General features: G+C 36.5%; 1 protein-coding gene across 1 annotated transcript in view; it reads left to right on the forward strand.

The window, feature by feature from the left end:
- The window catches only part of Sec6 (Exocyst complex component Sec6), a 347,920-nt gene that overhangs the window by 106,791 nt on the left and 221,950 nt on the right, over window positions 1-19,179 (forward strand). The window contains exon 9 of the mRNA XM_090388448.1: window positions 18,589-18,672. Coding sequence (XP_090244574.1) covers window positions 18,589-18,672 — 84 coding nt within the window. The remainder of the gene's footprint in view (window positions 1-18,588; window positions 18,673-19,179) is intronic.

The following is a 19,179-nucleotide window of genomic DNA, read 5'->3' on the forward strand; positions in this document are numbered from 1 at the left end:
AGTGAGTGCTGCAGATTTTCAAAGCTACACCTGATTCCAAAGTCCATTGTCAGAGCAGCCGTGTGAGCAGATCATTGTCGGTTAGTGGGTACTAACCTTTGGTTAGTACAATGACATCCTGTTAGATTAGTTACTAATCCTGAATTGTCTTTTCCAATTTTTCACAGTGTCATATGATTGGCAATCTTCCTCATGTATAGCTTTCATCTTCTAATGGATTTCATGAATCCGTTTCACTTCTTTGTCTTGCAAATGAAGAAATTTTATAATGGATCAGATCTCAGCCTTCTCTAGCATAACACTTCTTGTTATAGTCATGGCTCTAGTTCAGTAACCAATGGATCTAGGGAAACAAATAATTATGCATTAACTCATGAGACTTAGTAGTGTGTATATACCAGGTGGTTATAAAATAAGTTTCTCCATTCAGGAGACCCTAGTGTCAAAATGGTTAGAGTTAGCCTTGTGAAAATTGGTGGGTATGTCATTTAGGCTATGGGGAAGTGATTTGTAGAAGGAAAAAAAAAAAAGTTCAAATTTCTGCCACCAGGGGAAAAACGGCGCTGAACATATGTAAAAGTTGTCATTTATTTCAAGACACGCTGCTCACGTAAATGACATCCTGTTAGATAAAAGCAGAAAGGCCAATGCCATCATCAATAACCATTATGGTTCTTACGAAAAAAGGAACGTGCTCTTTTAGTAAAACTGTTCTACCGGAATAATAGTAACGCTAGTGCAGCACTATATTAATATCAGAAACTTAAAGGTTTGTGTAAAGGACCTTTGATGTCAGTGGGGCTTTGAAAATTAATAAAGAAATTTGAAGCGACAGGGGGGTTAGGTATAATTCCAGGCAAGGGACGACCACGTATTGGAATGGAAGTAGTGGATGAAGTGGTGGTTGCAATAGTCAGATGTGAAACACTACCAGTCAGTAGTGCCAGAGGTGCGTCAAGAGACTTGAACCTTCCTTGGTCTACTGTACGTAAAGTGCTTAGAATAATTTTACACTGGTTCCCATACAAGATTCACGTAGTGCAAGAACTAGTCTTGTGATCAGCAAAAACGAATAGACTTTGCTCTACGATTTCTGGCTCGTATGGAACTTGACAGTACATGGGCTCGAATGATCTTGTGGTCTAATGAGGCACATTTCACTCTTCATGGGGCTGTAAATGCACAAAAGTGCCGAGAATATTCTCGTCCATCTGCTGTGCATGAAACGCCACTACAAAGTTCATACGTTACAGTATGGTGTGGATTCACAGCAGAGTTTATAATCGGACCATTTTTCTTTGAAGAATCTACACCTCATGGCCCCATAAGGTGCACGGTGCTGCGCTTTTCTAAGATATCACATTATTTCCGCTCTGCAAGAAAGGCAATGCTTGGAGACCGTAGTGTTCGTGCAAGATGATGCCCCTCCCCATGTTGATCGACAAGTGAAGGAACTGCCCCATTCAACATTTCGAAATGATCGTATCATTTATAGAGATTTTCTGCAGTTCTGGCTGGCCCGATCATCAGATCTCAATCCCTGTGAGTTCCGGCTATGGGGATACCCGAAAGACAGAGTTTACCATGACGGCATATAGACACTTGTCAATTTAAAAGCAAGCATTAAACAGCATGTAGCCAACATCCCCAATGAGATGCTACACGAAACTGTGTCGCTCACAGTCCTCCATTTTCAGAATGTCATCTCAAGTATAGAACAATATCTGTAGATTTCTAAGTTCTGATATTAAAATCTAATCCTAAGTTTAGTATTCCATCTCATGTTCTATAGTGCCAATTTCTCTCCTGGCGGTGGAAATTCAAACTAATTTTTTTCTTCTACAAATTGCTTCTCCACACCCTAAATGATATACCCACCGGTTTTCACAGTGCTGTCACTAACTGTTTTTGACACTAGGGTCTCCGGAATAGGGAAACTTATTTTATAACCACTTGGTGTATATATATATATATATATTTGTTGTAATAATATTAATTTAATTAAGTATACATAAATGGATGTGAAAGTTACACAAGGTTCCAGTAACTATAAGTGTGAGGAAAGTAGAAAAAGAAGAGTAGTAGATTAGTGAAAGGTGAAAGAATGTTAACATCCTAGTGGTTATGATGAATTAAGTAAATTATGGGCTGAATTGCCAAGCCAATATAAAGTGGGGGAACTGTAAAGTAAAATTAGTACAACAAAATACTAATAAAATGAAAATGGTATAGCTGTCGTCAGATATGGGGGGGGAATATAATTAGTTTAATATAGGTAATGCAAAAAATGCTTGATCTGATATCAGCTGAAATAAATATTGATACATGATCAGGTATTTCATCAGGGGACTACACCTGACCATGTATCAGGGACTGCGTTTCTATACTTGTCCATAGTAGTAGAAGAAAAGCGAAAGGCCAAAAAGGAATGGAAAGAAATTAGCATTTTCTATACAGCATGGACAAAGTAGTCCCAATGCGGTGTAATTTATTTAGGGAAAAATTAATTTAGGTAAAAATAAGTATCAGTATGTTTAATATAAGTATCAAGTTGGGATAAAAATGGTTAATATCAATAAGTTTAATATAAATATGTAGAATTTAGTGTACGATTTAATTTCATAAAGATAAGAAATCAATGTATTTTACAAAATAGATTTGGAACAATCAAATGATATAAGGGTGAGGTATTATTAAATTGAGGATGGGGAAGGGAAAAAGGATTATTTAAATTAATAAAGACAAAAAATAGCAATATAAATAGGATAGTAGGAGCATTTGTTTCACCCTCATATTACAATACAAGGAAATAACTGTAATATGAGGGTGAAACGAACACTACTACTATCCTACTTCTATTGCTATTTTTCAACTTTATTAATTTAAATAATCCTTTTTCCCTTCCCCATCCTCAATTTAATACCTCACCCTTATATCATTTGCTTGTTCCAAATCTATTTTGTAAAATACATTGATTTCTTATCTTTACAAAATTAAATCCTACACTGTACATTATGGCCTTAGTAGCCCTTGCACCAATAAATCCAGCAAACAACAACAACAATTCCTACACTAAATTCCACATATTTATATTAACCATTTTTATCCTAACTTGATACTTATATTAAACATATTGATATTAACCATTTTTATCCCAACTCGATACTTATTTTTACCTAAATAAATTACACTGCGTTGGGACTGCTTTGTCCATACTGTATTAGAAAATGCTAATTTCTTTTCATTCCTTTTTGGCCTTTCACTTTTCTTCTACTACTATGGACAAGTATTAGAAACACAGTTCTTGATACATGGTCAGGTGTAGTCCCCTGATAAAATACCTGATCATATATTAATATTTATTTCAGCCGACATCAGATCAAGCATTTTTTGCATTACCTATATTAGACCACTTACTAAATATGTTTCCCTATATCTGATGACAGCTATACCATTTTCATTTTATTAGTATTTTGTTGTACTAATTTTACTTTACAGTTCCCACACTTTATATGGGCTTGGCAATTCAGCCCATAATTTACTTAATTCATCATTAGCATTAGTAGAGGCATACGTTGCAATAATGCAAGCTTATGCAGCATCAGCCAAAAAAACCCTCCCATTTCATCCCTCCATTCGTTCCAAATGCCCATCCAGCTCAGCCTTAAATTTATTTCGGCTATTTGCTTCAACAACAAAAGATGGAAGCCTGTTCCACCAATCAACTACCCGCTGGCTAAAGGCAAATTTCTGCACGTATATTCTACAACTATCTTTCCCCAGTTTGAAACTGTACTCCCTCAGGTTCTTAGTCTAAGCAAGACAAAGAATCCCATCAGCATTCAGCTTGCTCAAACCGTTCAAGGCCTTATATACCTCAATCAGATCACCTCACAGGTGTCTACTTTCTAGGTGCTGCAATTTGCAGAACGTAAGTCTTTCTTGGTAAGAGCACCCTTTTGTTCCCCTCACCAATCTTGTTGCCATTCTTTGTGCTCGTTCTAGCAACTCTACATCCTTCCTAAAATGAGGCCTCCAGACCTGTACACAGTACTCTAGGTGTGGCCTGACCATTGCCTTGTATAATGGGTTATCACCTCCCTGTCTCTGCTAGCAATATTCCTATATATCATTGACAAGACTCCATGACATGCCCTGGCAGTCCGTCTGCACTGTCAGTGAACTTCATATTTGGCTGCACAATTACTCCCAGGTCTTCCCTGAGTGTGTACCACCCAGTTGGTACATTTCTCTTCGGTTTTTGCTACCCATGTACAGTACTTTGCATTTGCCAATATTAAACTCCAGTTGCCACTTCTCAGCCCATTTTCCCAACTTATCTAGATCCAGTTGTAGTAGCATACTGTCATTACTGTCGTTAACAACCCTGCCATCCTTTGTATCATCTGCAAACTTGGACATTAAACCTGATATACCTTCATCAATATCATTGATAAATATACCAAACAACAATGGGCCCAACACTGAACCCTGGGGAACTCCACTAATAACATTTGTCCACGAAGAGCAGTGTCCATTGATTACCACTCTCTGTTGTCTCCCACTCAACCATCCCTTTATCCATTGTAGCAGCTTGCCCTTGATGCCATACCTCTCCAATTTGTACAGCAGTCTTCCATGTGCAACAGTATCAAAAGCTTTACTGAAATCCAAGTATATGATATCAAACTTATTTTTGGCATTCAGTTCCTCTGTGACCACATCATAGTATCCAATCAAATTGGTCAGACAAGACCTCCCTTTGACAAACCCATGCTGTGTCTTAAATATTACTGCAGTATTGTCTAGATGATCCTGCAATGCTTCTTTAACCGGTGATTCCATTATTTTCCCCTGAACACAAGCTAAACTAATAGGTCTGTAGTTACTTCTGTCACCTTTTGAACCTCCTTTGTGAATTGGTGATACATTTGCACACCTCCAGTCCATGGGGACCTCCCCTGAGTCCAAGGAAGCTCTCATAATTATGGCTAAGGGAATGCTTACTTCCTTTGCCGCCTCCTTTAATATAACTGGATAGATCCCGTCCACCCCAGGTGCCTTCGTTATGTTTAACTTCAACAATTTCTCCTCCACATTGCTCTCAGTTATTACAAAATCACTTAGCTCCCTGTTAGTGTTTGATAAACTTCTGACACTCCCCTCATTGAATAACTCCTCATGTATGAATATAGATGCAAAATACTCATTCAGTTTATCAGCTACCTGAGAGCATGATCATCAATAGTCAACCCATCTATGTTAAGTGGTCCAATCTGATTCCCTTTCCTTCTTGAATAGAAGGGAAGGAAAGGGATGAATCATAACCTCTATGATGTTATCATTCTTTCACCTTTCACTAATCTACTACTCTTCTTTTTCTACTTTCCTCACCCTTATAGTTACTGGCACCTTGTGTAACTTTCACATCCATTTATGCATACTTAATTAAATTAATATTATTACAACTTACATATACTCTTGCATCCTTTAATGCTGCCTTACACTTTTAGGTGCATCTGTCATACCTAATTTATTAAACTTGCTTTCACTGAAAATATTTCATCTACTGTATACCTCTTTTCTGTGCAACTCTTTAAACTTTTCCTTTAAAGAGTTACATTGAAAAACTCATTTATATGTGTGTGTGTGTGTGTATATATATATATATATATATATATATATATATATATATATATATATATATACATACATACATACATACATACACAGTTAAAAGTTGTTAACCCGAGCCTGGTCCGCCCTGTTTTTGTCTAATTTTTAACCCTAACTCGAAAGTTGCTCCCCCCCGAAGAAAACTAATAATTTTCATAATTTCTACTCAATTTTCCAAATTGAAACTCTCAATATACATAAACAGAAGTATATTCTTTGATTTCCTACCTTTAGCGCTCAGCAAAAACTATTAATTCACTCTAAAACAGCAAAAATGTACAATCACATTTCAATTTATTAAATTTTGATGTCGGCAAAACAAGATCCAAGCTTTGAAAATAAAATGCGTTACTTCATTAGTTCAAAATTCGCGCGTCAGCTCGGCGCCTCTGGCTAAAACGAATCAACGCACGCAGAGAGATAATTGACTGGTCAAGCTTACGTCATTAGCGTTACCAAGGTGATCCAAGGAGAAAATGAAACTGTAAACAACTTTCGTGGAAAACAAACAGTTGAGCATCATTACTTGCGAACACTAATTTGCATGGCTCACTCACAACAGTAGCTTTATTGCTTTTCGTAATTGTTGTACGAAAGAATTGCAACGAATTGGTTTTGAAAAACTAAAATATTGCATTTCCTTTCTTCAATATGTATTATCTACTAAAAAAAAAAAAAATCAAGGAAATTCATCTACTGGAAGCAGAAAGAAAAAAACTGTCGTAAAACTGATCACTACAATGCGCATTTCATAAAAAAAAAAAGTTCGCTTTATTGTAATTGTTTCTAGAGGACTGAATCGGAACAGCAGTTTCATGGATGTATATTTGATCTTCTTACGAAATTTCAAGAAAGTATTTCTATTCGTAGCTGCGTTATAAACTTCGAAAACTGATATCAAAGGAACTTCACATGCATCTCACTGGTGTACAAACGAAAAAAAAAAAAAATGCGCAGCTAGTAACAGATTGTGAGAACAATCCGTTACTCGTAGTGAGGGATTGGGAAATTGTAAATAATTGTTATTGAATACTTCAATATTTCCTTGATATGCATTTGATATCATCAAAAAATTTCCAGAGAAAAATTGAATTTTCATTATCACACAATGCCCGAAAAATTCAACATAAAATGTCATGTGTTTCAATGTTTGAATTCCATTCTGAGCTGCAAATGTAATTTCACTTCTCTTGCGCTGACAGAGTAGCCGTTCACCGAATGAAGAAAAACAGGGTTCATTTTCATGAAATTTCCAATTCCCTTCTTTCACTTGAGGGGAAAAAACTCCTTAGGGGAGGGAGTCCACCCTTTCTAGTCCGACCCTGGAGAGAGAGAGAGAGAGAGAGAGAGAGAGAGAGAGAGAGAGAGAGAGAGAGAGAGAGAGAGAGAGAGAGAGAAATAAAAAATACCCTTTTGGTGGGCAGAAGGCCAAGAGATTGTCAAAGGTCTAGAGCGCTAACTTTCATTTATTTTATTTATTATTATTTATTTATTTTATTTTATTATATTATTATTATTATTTTTTTTTTTTCTTGTGTTATTCTAGGAATCCATCCTGGATTGGGGCTTCCCTGGGCCGGGATAGTGCTTCTCCTCTTTTCTCCTTCCCTCTCTTTATCTTATACAAGTTTTTCTTTCCTCCCTGGGAACTTTTTTTTTTGGCTGATGCTGCATAAGCTCGTACACTTGCTTTCTTGCATCACATGCCACCACTACTACTACTACTACTACTAGTAGTTCCCCAGGGAGGAGGGCGTGCAGTTAGTAGGGGAGATCTTGCCCTCCTGCTAGGGACGAGTACCTGGAGGCAGTCGTCCTGGTGATCGCTGCTTCCAGGTAGCCAGAATGCCCAAATACAACATCACAATACAGAACACACACATAAGCTCACAAACAGTTTTTCTTTCCTGTCACTTTCTCCAGTGCGGGATGAAAAATTTTTTTCTCTCTCTCTTGCCTTCCTTTTCATCTGTCTTCATCCAACATGGGATATTCCTAAGCGGGATGATTTTTTTTTTTTTTTTTTTTTTTTTCACGACACACAATGGCCTTACCCTGACAATGCGTAAAAACTGAACAGAGCAACGAGGCCGAGATGAACTTTTGTTCTAGGAGCCGCCCATACAAAAGCAAAAAATAAATAAAGAAAATAAATAATAATAAAAAAAACAGCACTGCAGCTCTAAGTCAGCTTCATCCTAGGATGCCGAAACTGCAATTGTTTTAGAGAACAATATTTTGCATTTTTACTTTCTAACATTATGACATCAAAGCATAACAAGCAAATATCTTCTAACGATACTTTTTGAGCAGCCGTTAGTTGTAATCTGTTAGCTTTGTATTGTTACAAATATTGCAGTTCACAAATATGAACAATACACATTTCAAGAAAGAAAGAAATTCATAGCGGATGATTTTGTTTTTCTTTCTTTTGATGCACCAGTTTCGAAGTTTAGAAGTTTATAACGCAGCTATGGGTGGAAATATTTTCTCGAAATTTGGTTAGAAGATGGAAACTGCTGTTCTGATATTGTTTACTAAAAACAATTACAATAAAGCGAACTTTTTTTTTTTTTTATCAAATGCGCATTGCAGTGTTATCTGTGATATATCAGTATAATGCAGTGAAATATCAGTTTTACACCAGTTTTTCCCGTTTCCAACAGATGAATTTCCTTGATCTTCTGTTCGTAGGAGCAATACACGTTGAAGATAGGATATACGATCTGTTCACCTTCCATAAACTGTTATTGGTACTGTATGGCTTTATTGCTTCTTATGTCAAAAACAGTTGCTCCTGTTCGTCTTTTGTTTATTTACACTTCTCCCTTACCGTCTCGATGTATTTGTACTGGTAACGTGATATATACCTCCCACGCTTCGCTCGTATTCACGCGGAGTTGTTTATCAGAACTGCTCCTCTCCGTAAAAATAAATTCGCGCGCTTTACACCAAGAAACGAATCAAGTGTCGGGTTTCATAAGCTCTAGGCTGGTTAGGGCGGGGGTAAAAAAATTAATTGAAAAGGCCTAAAAAATTGCATACTTGATGTCACATTTTTGTCATTTGCGTGAAATTCAATAGAAGGTTTTGAAAATTTAAGTGGGAAAATTCAAGAAAACAGTTCTGGCTCCAACTATAGCGAGTTTCAGCTCTGTAATTAGAGTAAAAATTATAGAATTAACTTGCTGAACCCAGTTGGGGCTGGTACATACCCCAACGGACGGGGATATGGTTAAGAAAAGAAAAAGGAAAATATATACATAATATCAGATCCCTAACTGAAATATTTCTAGCACTGATTGTAAATACTTATTGATTGCCCCTTGTAGTATGTATATAAATTGCATACTTATAGAGAGAACCACAACAGGTTTTTCTGCTCTTTTTGCCTGTGTGGAGAGAGAAATGTGGAAGAGAAATTGTTGAAGTTAAACATAAGAAAGGCACCCACCTGGGGTGGATGGATCTATCCAATTGTATTAAGGGAGGCATCGAAGGAAGTAAGCAAATCCTTAGTCATAATTATGAGAGCATCTTTTGATTCAGGGATGATCCTTGCAAACTGGAGATATGCAAATGTATCTCCATTTCACTAAGGAGGGGTGGGATCAAAGGGTGACATGAAAAATTGCACACCTGTTAGGTTAACTTCTGTTCCAGGGAGTCACTGGTAAAATGCAGTTGCTGGTTAAAGAAGTAATGCAAGATTGTGTAGACCAACATTTCCCAAACTGGTGTCTGCGGATCCCTTGGGGATCAGTAGACCAGTTCCAGAGGGTCCACAAAACCTTCGGAAGGTATCAAGTAATATGTGTTTATTTTCTTAAAAAATATAATGATAGAATCACAGTGAATGGCATTATAGCATATTACTTATTTTTTATACGATTAGAATATATATAAATGAACAGGTAGGTCCCGTTTTACGAAGGTCCATTTTACGACTTTTAACATTAACAACTGTTTCAAAATATTACCTAAAAAAATTGAACATAATAAAAAATTCGCAACTCAGTAACATATTGCAGCAACACCAGTGAGTTCAAACATGCACTAGGCGTTTCTTTTGTTTTTTGTGGTGCATTGTGGGTGGAATGATAGCGACGCGAAGAGTTTACGCTCAGTACACCATGTTGGTTTCGTTGTGAATTTTCTCTCAATTGTTAATGAAAAATATAATGCTATTTCTCATTAATAATAATAATAATAATTTTTGTGTAATCATGGGCTCTAAGAATAGGGCAGTGTCTGTGCCAGGGGGGCCAAAATAGAGTGTAAAACACTAACAATTAAGGAGAGAATGGATGTGATTCGTCGCATGGAGTCTGGTGAGCATTGGTCGGATGTGTGTAAGGCATTGAGTTTAGTGTGCCTTCTGCTGTATCAATGATTATGAACAATGTTGATAAAATAAAGCATGCACACACACACACAGATAACAAGTGTGTCATTCTCCAGAACAACTTATTCACACAGTGAGACAATGGAAAAAATGGAAAAATTGTTAGTGTTGTGGGTTGACGATATGAACCAAAATAATGTTCCTGTTACACAGACGGTAATTCTGGACAAGGCGAAGTTGTTATTTGATGAAATACATGAGAAGTCTGGTAGCATTGAAACATTTACAGCCAGAAAAAGGGTAGTTTCATCCATTTAAAAACCTTTCTAAAATTCACAATGTGAAAGAAAGTGTCTGGTGAAGCTGCTAGTGCTGATGTTGCAGTAGCGGAAGAGTACCCTTCCAAATTTAAATGCTTATTAGACGAAGGCAACTACCACCCTGATTTAGTTTTTAACGTGGATGAAATGGGTCTTTATTGGAAAAAATTGCCAAGTAGGATGTACATCGCCTGTGAGGAGAGGTCTTCCCCTGGTTTCAAGGTTGCAAAAGATCTATTGACATTGCTTCTGGGTGGCAATGCATCGGGAACATTTAAACTCAAACCGATGTTGGTGTACCATTCAGCGACACCTCATGTAATGAAGGGCATGGTGAAGACATGACTTCCTGTGTTTTGGCACTCTAACAAAAAGGCATGGGTGGGTCAGACAATTTTTAGCGAATGGTACACCTCTTACTTTTGTCCAGAGGTTGCTCAGTTTTGTGCAGCAAATGGCTTGCCTCCCAAAGTCATGTTGGTGCTGGACAATGCCACAGGACACCCAGCCAACCTCCAAGAAATCCACAATGACCATTTGGAAGTTGAGGTTGTGTATTTGCTTCTCAACACAACTTCACTTTTGCAACTGATGGACCAGGGCGTAATTGCGACCTTTATAATCTGTATTATTTGCGTACAACTTTCAAAGGAATTGTTGAGGCTGTGCAGTCTGATATAACTGTGAGGGACTACTGGAAGTCGTATAACATCCTGAATGCCATCACAAATTGATTCTGCCTGTGAGGAAGTGTCACAGTCCTGCTTGAATGTTGTCTGTCGTAAATTGTGGCCTGAAGCAGTGATTGATTTTGTAAGGATTGAGCCAGTTTCGGAAGTGGCTAAAGATGTTTCTCGCATGGCTAAGGATGTTGGCATTGACAACGTTGATCCAGATGATGTTGACCAGTTGCTGGAGAGTCATGGTGAACCATTTTTGAGGGAGGATTTGGAGGAACTGATTGTGCAACTTCAACAACATGAGACCGACACACCAAATGGAAAGGAAGAGTTGGAGCCAATCGGAACATTAAAAACAAAACTTATTCAGAATGCTCTTGCCAAAATTCATAGTGCATTTGATGAACTTTGTAATAATGATCCTGATTGGGAACGTAGCCATGGCATTCAAAGAGGTGGCAACATGATGTTGAATCCCTACTATAACATCTTGGAAGAAAGAAGTAGAAAGTCACGCCAGACGTCAATATTTCAATTCTTGACAAAGAAGGGACAGGATCCCTCAGAACCCAATGACCCTCAACCAGGAACCGCACATTAATGTCGCCCCATTATGCCATTGTCACATAAAATATCAGTGAAGTAAATACGTACTCAAGCAATGACTCCACAGGACCAAAGTAAGTTAAAATTTTATTTTATTAGTTGTTTTATGTATAAGTATAAATAAATTAATCATGACCAAGAAAGATGATATTTTTACTTTTCCCCACAAGAAATGTTATTCTCTCATTTAATAATTCTGATCTCTCAGCTAAAAGAGGCTACCTTTCATGTAACATTTGCCCATATATCTCAAATTAATTTGATATTTTAAATTTCCAAAGTACGATCACTCTCCAACGGCATGTCTAGGTGTGGTGGCTGTCTGTCCCTTATGTGTGTCTAAGGACCACTCAAACTGAATGCAATGTCGCTACACCAAAATATTCTCATTATCATGGTGCTTCCCCAGCATATTCCAAAGTTTGCTAGTCCTGGAAACTTAGTAATGAAATTATAAAATGGGAGGTAGAAGAAAATGTAATATGTCAAGAAGCATGCTAACAGAAATTAGCCATAATGTCCCCAAAGTCATATACCAATGCAGGAAAATACACTAAAGCCATTTTGATGCAAAAAAAATAAAAACAATAATAATTCACCTAAAATTTCACCTACTCAGTGGGCTCTTATCCTTTCAAAATGAATGCTTGCAAAAACAGCAGACACTGAGTCTGCTAGTATCAAACCACCTGACAATATTTACAAATCATGGTCATCTGTAGAGGAGACTCTGCTATGCACCAACCAGATTATTTGATCATCTTATCTGACTTCTGGCCAACATCAATATGGATATTGATCTGAAATATCAATATCCATATTGATATTGATCTGAAATCAGATAATAAGGATACCAGCTCTTCATGCAGCCTATGAAATGGACTTTGGTCATCCAATATTATTGAAACATGACAAACACAAGCAGGACTGAGGAAAAACAAAAATCAGGCCAGTCCTCCAAACTAAAGCCAAATAATGCAAGAAATAATTCAGTGGAATTGTAGAGGCAGAAGAAGCAATCTAGCATTAGCATTAGCAAAGGTACATGATGCAAGAAAGCAAGCGTATATAACATCAGCCAAAAAAAAAAAAAAAAAAAAACCCCCTCCTTATTTCACCCATCCACTTGCTCCAGATGTTTGTCAAGTTCTGCCTTGAATCTATTTAAGCTATCAACTTCTACAATGACAGATGGAAGTTTGTTCCAGCAATCATCCACCCGCTGGCTAATGGCAAACTTCTGCACATCTATCCTACAAACATCTTTCCTCAGTTTGAATTTGTGCCCTCTCAGGTGATTATTCTGAGCAAGAGGAAGAATTCCATCAGCATTGAGCATGCTCAAACCATTGAAGGCTTTATACACCTCAATCAGATCACCTCGCAGGTGCCTAGTCTCCAGACACCGTTAATTTGCAAAACTTAAGCCTTTCTTTGTAAGAGCAACCCTTTGTTCCATTCACTAATTTTGTTGCCCTTCTCTGTACTTGTTCCAACAGCTTTTTATCCTTCTTAAAATGAGGCCTCCAGACCTGTATACAGTACTCAAGGTGTGGCCTGACCATTGCCTTATACAAGGGGATAATCACCTTCTTATCCCTGCTAGAAAAATTCCTGTATATTATTGACAAGACACCATGAGCTACTCTTGCAAACTGTCTGCACTGCTCAGAAAACCTGATATCTGCCTGCACAATTACCCCCAGGTCCTTTTCATTCTCTACCAGTGTGGTACCACAGAGTAGATATGTTACTCTGTGATTACTGCTTCCCATGCTGGCGCATTATAGCCTTAGTTGCTAATGCGGCAATAAAACCCAACAACAAACAAACAAACAAACAAGCTTCCCATATGTAATACTTTACATTTGTCAATGTTAAACTTCATTTTCCACCTCTCAGCCCATCTGCTCAACTTTTCTAGATCCTGTTGCAGCAGCATTCTGTCATTAGTGTCATTAACAACCCTGCCAACCTTCGTATCATCTGCAAACTTGGACAATAAGCCTGATATACCATCATCAATATCATTTATAAATACAGAAAACAACAATGAACCCTGAGGGACTCCACTAATAACATTAGTCCACGAAGAGCAGTGTCCATTGATTACCACTCTCTGTCTTCTCCCCCTCAACCATCCCTTTATCTAGATGAACTTAAGATCTAATACATCACAATGATGTATTAGATCATCACGTGCATCTTTCTGCAGAAACATATAGATTACAAATTGTATACCCCTCTCCCACACCCCAGTTCTCTGAATGTATACTGTACAGACATGACAGACGCCATGAAACTTTGGTGATGGAAGGCATTGCAATTTTATTGCTTACATAAGTACCATCTCACCTTGTCCAGCTTTGCACCTTTCTAGAAGCTGTAGCTGTTCAAATTAATCTAGGCATTATCTTTAGATTAGTCCAGACATGCAGTACTCCATCACAGAACATGAGAGCTTAAAAAATCAAATTCTCACCCCTTATATCTCTTCTAGGTGACTTTATGCATACATAATCTGGGATGTGGACATCCCTGATTATGGATCACAGAGGGCAAATAATCAAATCACTACTTGGTAACTGCGCTAGCATTACTAAACATAGGTGTACACACAGACACACATGTTCATCTCCCTATAGGAGCTAGCTCTGCAGGAGACCTGTCCATACATATCACTATCCATCTACCCTAATTTTGAAAGGAAAATGCTATCTGATCCTCACAACAGCAACCATTTTCTTATAATTTGTAAAATGCATGCAGGTGTGGAATATCACTATCATCAACGAACTACCTGTAATTTTCACAAAGCCAACTGAGAGAAGTTCTCTGATCTAGCCCACTTTGATAATAGCCTAATCCTTACGACTGCTGTGGAACAGGGTTCACCATGTATAAGTGGAACACATTTGTGGTTGCCTTTAATGCAATACTGAAGTTGGACATAACGAATTGCTGATATAATGGTTGGTGGACAAGGGATTGTTTTTTTTTTTGGCAAAATGAAACTAAACAAAGCCGAGAGTAAATTTTTACAAGATACACCGAGAACCCTATAAATTACAAATGGCTTAAAGCTGAAGTTGGATGAGTTTAAAGAAAAGCAAAACAGGATGTTTGGATTAAATTTATCTTCACTATTTGCAGTAATACTGATACCAGAATAAGCTGGAATGAAATATGTATACTTAATGGAAAATGCCAGCAAATCTCATTCCTAATTTTACAAAGGAAAGGAAAAGTGCTATCCTTTCCTATTGACATTGCACATGTATTAGCCAAAACTTTTGATGCTGTTTCATCTTCTATCTGTTATGAAGATTCCACCTATACAAAGAAGTATGCAGAATAACATTGGATTCACTGTAACTTAGCAGCAATTGTGCTCCTATTTGTAATGATCATAGTCTCACAGCACCTGTCCAGTGCCCAACTTTGTTTTTTACTTCTGGAATTTTTTTTTTTTTTTTTTTTTAATTCTGTTTGAAGTACATCAGTATGTAATCTTTTACTATGGAATGCAGTACTCATTAAATGTGATTTTTAATTTTTTAATGAAAAATTTAGAAATCTTTTTTTTTTTTATATATATATTTTATTTTCAACAAAACAAAACTTTTATTAGTTCTGCCGAAAATAATAAAATAAAAAAAAAAACATTATGGTCATAAAATATGAACATGAAACTAATAGTCACTTCCATTTTCCAGTTCAGAAAACCATTAGGAGCATGAAAATTCAAACTTACACGTGCATGCACATATTAATAATTAATATTTGTAAATAGAACACTTTAGTATGATACTCTCCAGAAATTAAAACGAAAAAATCGAAAACTTACATTTTTTTCGTTTTAATTTCTGGAGAGTATCATATGGAAGTGTTCTACGTACTATACTGAGGTAAACTCCTCTTATTATTTTACAAATATTAATATCAACGTAGAACGTATTGAGTATTACAGCTCTGATTCATACTATCTAATTAATAATTAATATATTAACATATTAATGATAATATTTCGTCAAATAAATAAAGTAACCATGAGGTTAATAATAATTGAAACAAGAAACCATTTTATGCCATCAATAATAATAGAGACTAAAAACACATTTTATACAATAATTAAACATAAAATAAAATAAAAAGTATCTAATTTCTGTATCTTATTCATCAGATGCATCAACCGAATCTCAGCCAATGTGCTAGGTTCAGTTTCATCAACATATTGTTTACATCAGTGTTTCCCAACCTTTTTCGTGCCAGGGCACACTTTGGAACTTATAATCTTTGTACGGCACACAGAGATAAACTGGAACAGGTTTTGGAGTGTTCATAAGTCCATAAGGACTTTGTGAAAAAATGTATTACATTTGTATTATATTATATGTAATTATGATAAGAAAAGTAAAATATAAATACTATGGAAGATATTAAATATTTAATACTAAATTCATACAAAACTTCAAAATAAAATCTTTTCAAATTTTTTTAATGAGAAACTTGAGCTTGCTTCTGTGAACATAACATTTTTATATAAGGTTTTATTCTTGCAATTGTTACGCTTAACTCCTGATCCAGACTTTTTAATGATGATTTTTTGAATTCTTGATAGTCACCATCAACAAGAAATATGTTCACACAAATAGGTGATAGCAAATGGAAGAAGGAAAAAAAAAAAGTGCCAATTGCTTTTCTCCAATTGAATTAACTCCTTTCTTGCCATTAACAAAAATTCGGATAACTTGATTTTTTTAATTTGTACTTGAAGGGTGCGATAATTTCTTAAATCTAACAGCTGTTTGTTTTCTTTCATTGATAAATGTAATGCTGGAATTTCTAGGGATAATGTGAATGGATTTCGAATCCAATCAAATTTTGTCACATCGGTGACAGTGCCTACAATGGGCACGCAAGCGTCAAAACTGGACCTTGAGTGATTGGAAGAAGGTCATCTGGTCCGATGAATCATGTTTCCTGTTGCACCATGTGGATGGCCAGGTACGTGCGTCGTTAACCTGGGGAAGTGATGGCGCCTAGATGCATTGTGGGATGAAAACAAGCCGGTGGTGGTGATGTTCTGCTGGGATACCCGGTCCAGTCATCAATGTGCCGGGCACTCTGTCTACCACCTACCTAAACATCATTGCTCACCAGGTACACCCTTTCATGGCAACGGTCTTCCCCTCTGGCAGTGCTGTCTTTCAACAGGATAATGCGCCATGCCACACCACCTGGATTGTTCGAGACTGGTTTGCGGAACATGAGGAAAACTTCCAGGTATTGCCCTGGCTTCCAAATTCTCCAAACAGCAACTCCGATCTGTGGCGTCTCAACCATGGATCTTACAGAAGTTAAATCGCTGGTTATGTGTTGGTACCAGATACCACAAGACACATTTAGAAATATTGTAGCGTCCATGCCTCGTCAGGTACGAGCTGTTTTGGCTACATGTGGAGGACTGACATCATTTTAGGTAGGTGGTCATAATGTTTTGGCTCATCAGTCTAAGTTCAATGAACCTAATCCTGCTGGTATATATATTGCTAAAAATGGAACATTAACCTTAGTAAAATTCAAGAAAATATAAGGATACTGGTACCACCATGGGGCATGATGCCAAAAGTCAGATATGTTGATCTCTACTTTTTAAATTGGTCAATAAATATCTTCTCCATCACTTAATATTCAACAGTTACACGATAATCTTATTTCCGAACACATTGGGAATCTTATTGGCTTCATGTACAGTTCTAAGACCTACTTGTATGTAGGTCTTAGATGATATGGTGTGGGTGCAGCTTCTATATTTCCCACCTTAAATAATAATAAAATCCCTTCCACTTGCATGCAGTATGTTTCCTGCAGAACTTTGTGCTATTTAACTTGCATTGAAGGAAGTAGTTACAAACTGCTACTTTCCACAATCATTCTCTCAGTGAGATTTAGCTCTGTGACTTTTTTTTGATTTAGCTCTTTTCAGTGTTGTTTTGTGCAATTTCAGCTATACAGGGCTGATATCCTTCTTATTATTCTTGCCTTCAGTAACTTTGTATGCTTATCAATGGCTGCCAAAAATAATTCATAGAAATGCTTTGTTGAATACTGGGACATTCAAGAATTCTGGGCAAGGATATGCTTATATATCCTTGCTTATATAGCTGCTAAATCAGAAACACAGATGTTTAGCAACTGCTGTCCCCTACACTGACTATGGATCACTTATAAAAAGAGTGAATGAAGCTGAATGGACCAAGTTATGGAGAAATCAGATCTACAACAGACTGTCTGAAATAAAATGTAGTCTGAAAATACGGATTTACAGTAACAGACAAAAACACAGAAGTATTGCTTGCAAGACTGAGAATCAGTCACTCATCTTACCCACCATCACCTGTCAGCAATGAAATCCTCCTATATGTCTATCATGTCAAGTTTGATTTTAAGTGAAACATATACTGCTAGAATGTCCTCATTTAAAATTCACTACAAATCCACTTTAACAAAACATAAAAGAAGAAATTATGGGATACACATAGGTACTTAAATAAGATACATCTTGGCTTTAGATGACCTTGTGTTATCAAACCTTTAAACAACCAATCTAAAGATGATATGGTGTGGGATATGCTAAAGTTACTCCATTATTGGGGTTTTTCAGGGATGGAGTTTCTTTTAAAAAGTATTTTATTAGTTTAGAATTATGTTAATTTGTCTAAAATTTGTAGAACTTTTATAGCTGTGTGCAACTTTTTGATTTAGCTGTGTGATTTTTTTTGATTTAGCTGTGTGTCTTTTTTTGATTTAGCTGTGTGTCTTTTTTTGATTTAGCTGTGTGTCTTTTTTTGATTTAGCTCTTTATAGTTAAAAATTAGATCAGAAATTGTGTGCCCCTTGATTGTGAATTATGAGCAAATTGTTTCAAAAAGTTTTTTTTTTATTATATTTTTTGCAGACAGCTTGTGTGCCTTGTTTCCCGCCTTCCTACCACATTGTGGATGAGTTTGTGAAAATATATCATGAATGTCTTTCGAAACATGTACGTATCACTTCTGTTTGTTTTTTTTAAAGTAGTAGTATGTTGTCTGTTTGCAAATGCAAAATTGCATTTGTCTCTGTTGATGAACTAAGCAGGGACTTTCTTTTTTTTTTTTTTCTTGAGTACATTCATATTTGAAAATTGTAGTGATTTTTCTTGGGATCATCAGTGAAATATTGCCATATGAATAAGGGTTTGTAAAGCAGCCAAGCAACAGACATTGGAGGTACTGTATCCTCCAGAGCTAAAAAAGCAATGCTCATAACAAGTTGGAAGGAAATGCAAAATAAACAGAAATTGAAAAAAGTAAGAACTTCAAGAAGTTATTATTAACAGTGGTAAGTGAGACAAGGAAGTAAGCTTATAGATCGAGGGTTTTGTGTCAAACAATGATAACTACAAAATGATTAAAATAAATTAAAACTAAAGTTTTGTCAAAACAAAAATGCAATTTTGTAGTCAATGTTGTTCGATGCTAATTCCTCGAGATATAAGTAGGGAGTCGAA

This window comes from Mastigoproctus giganteus, chromosome 14, assembly GCF_048544385.1.
Source record: "Mastigoproctus giganteus isolate SK-2022 chromosome 14, ASM4854438v1, whole genome shotgun sequence".
Classification (NCBI taxonomy): domain Eukaryota; kingdom Metazoa; phylum Arthropoda; class Arachnida; order Uropygi; family Thelyphonidae; genus Mastigoproctus; species Mastigoproctus giganteus.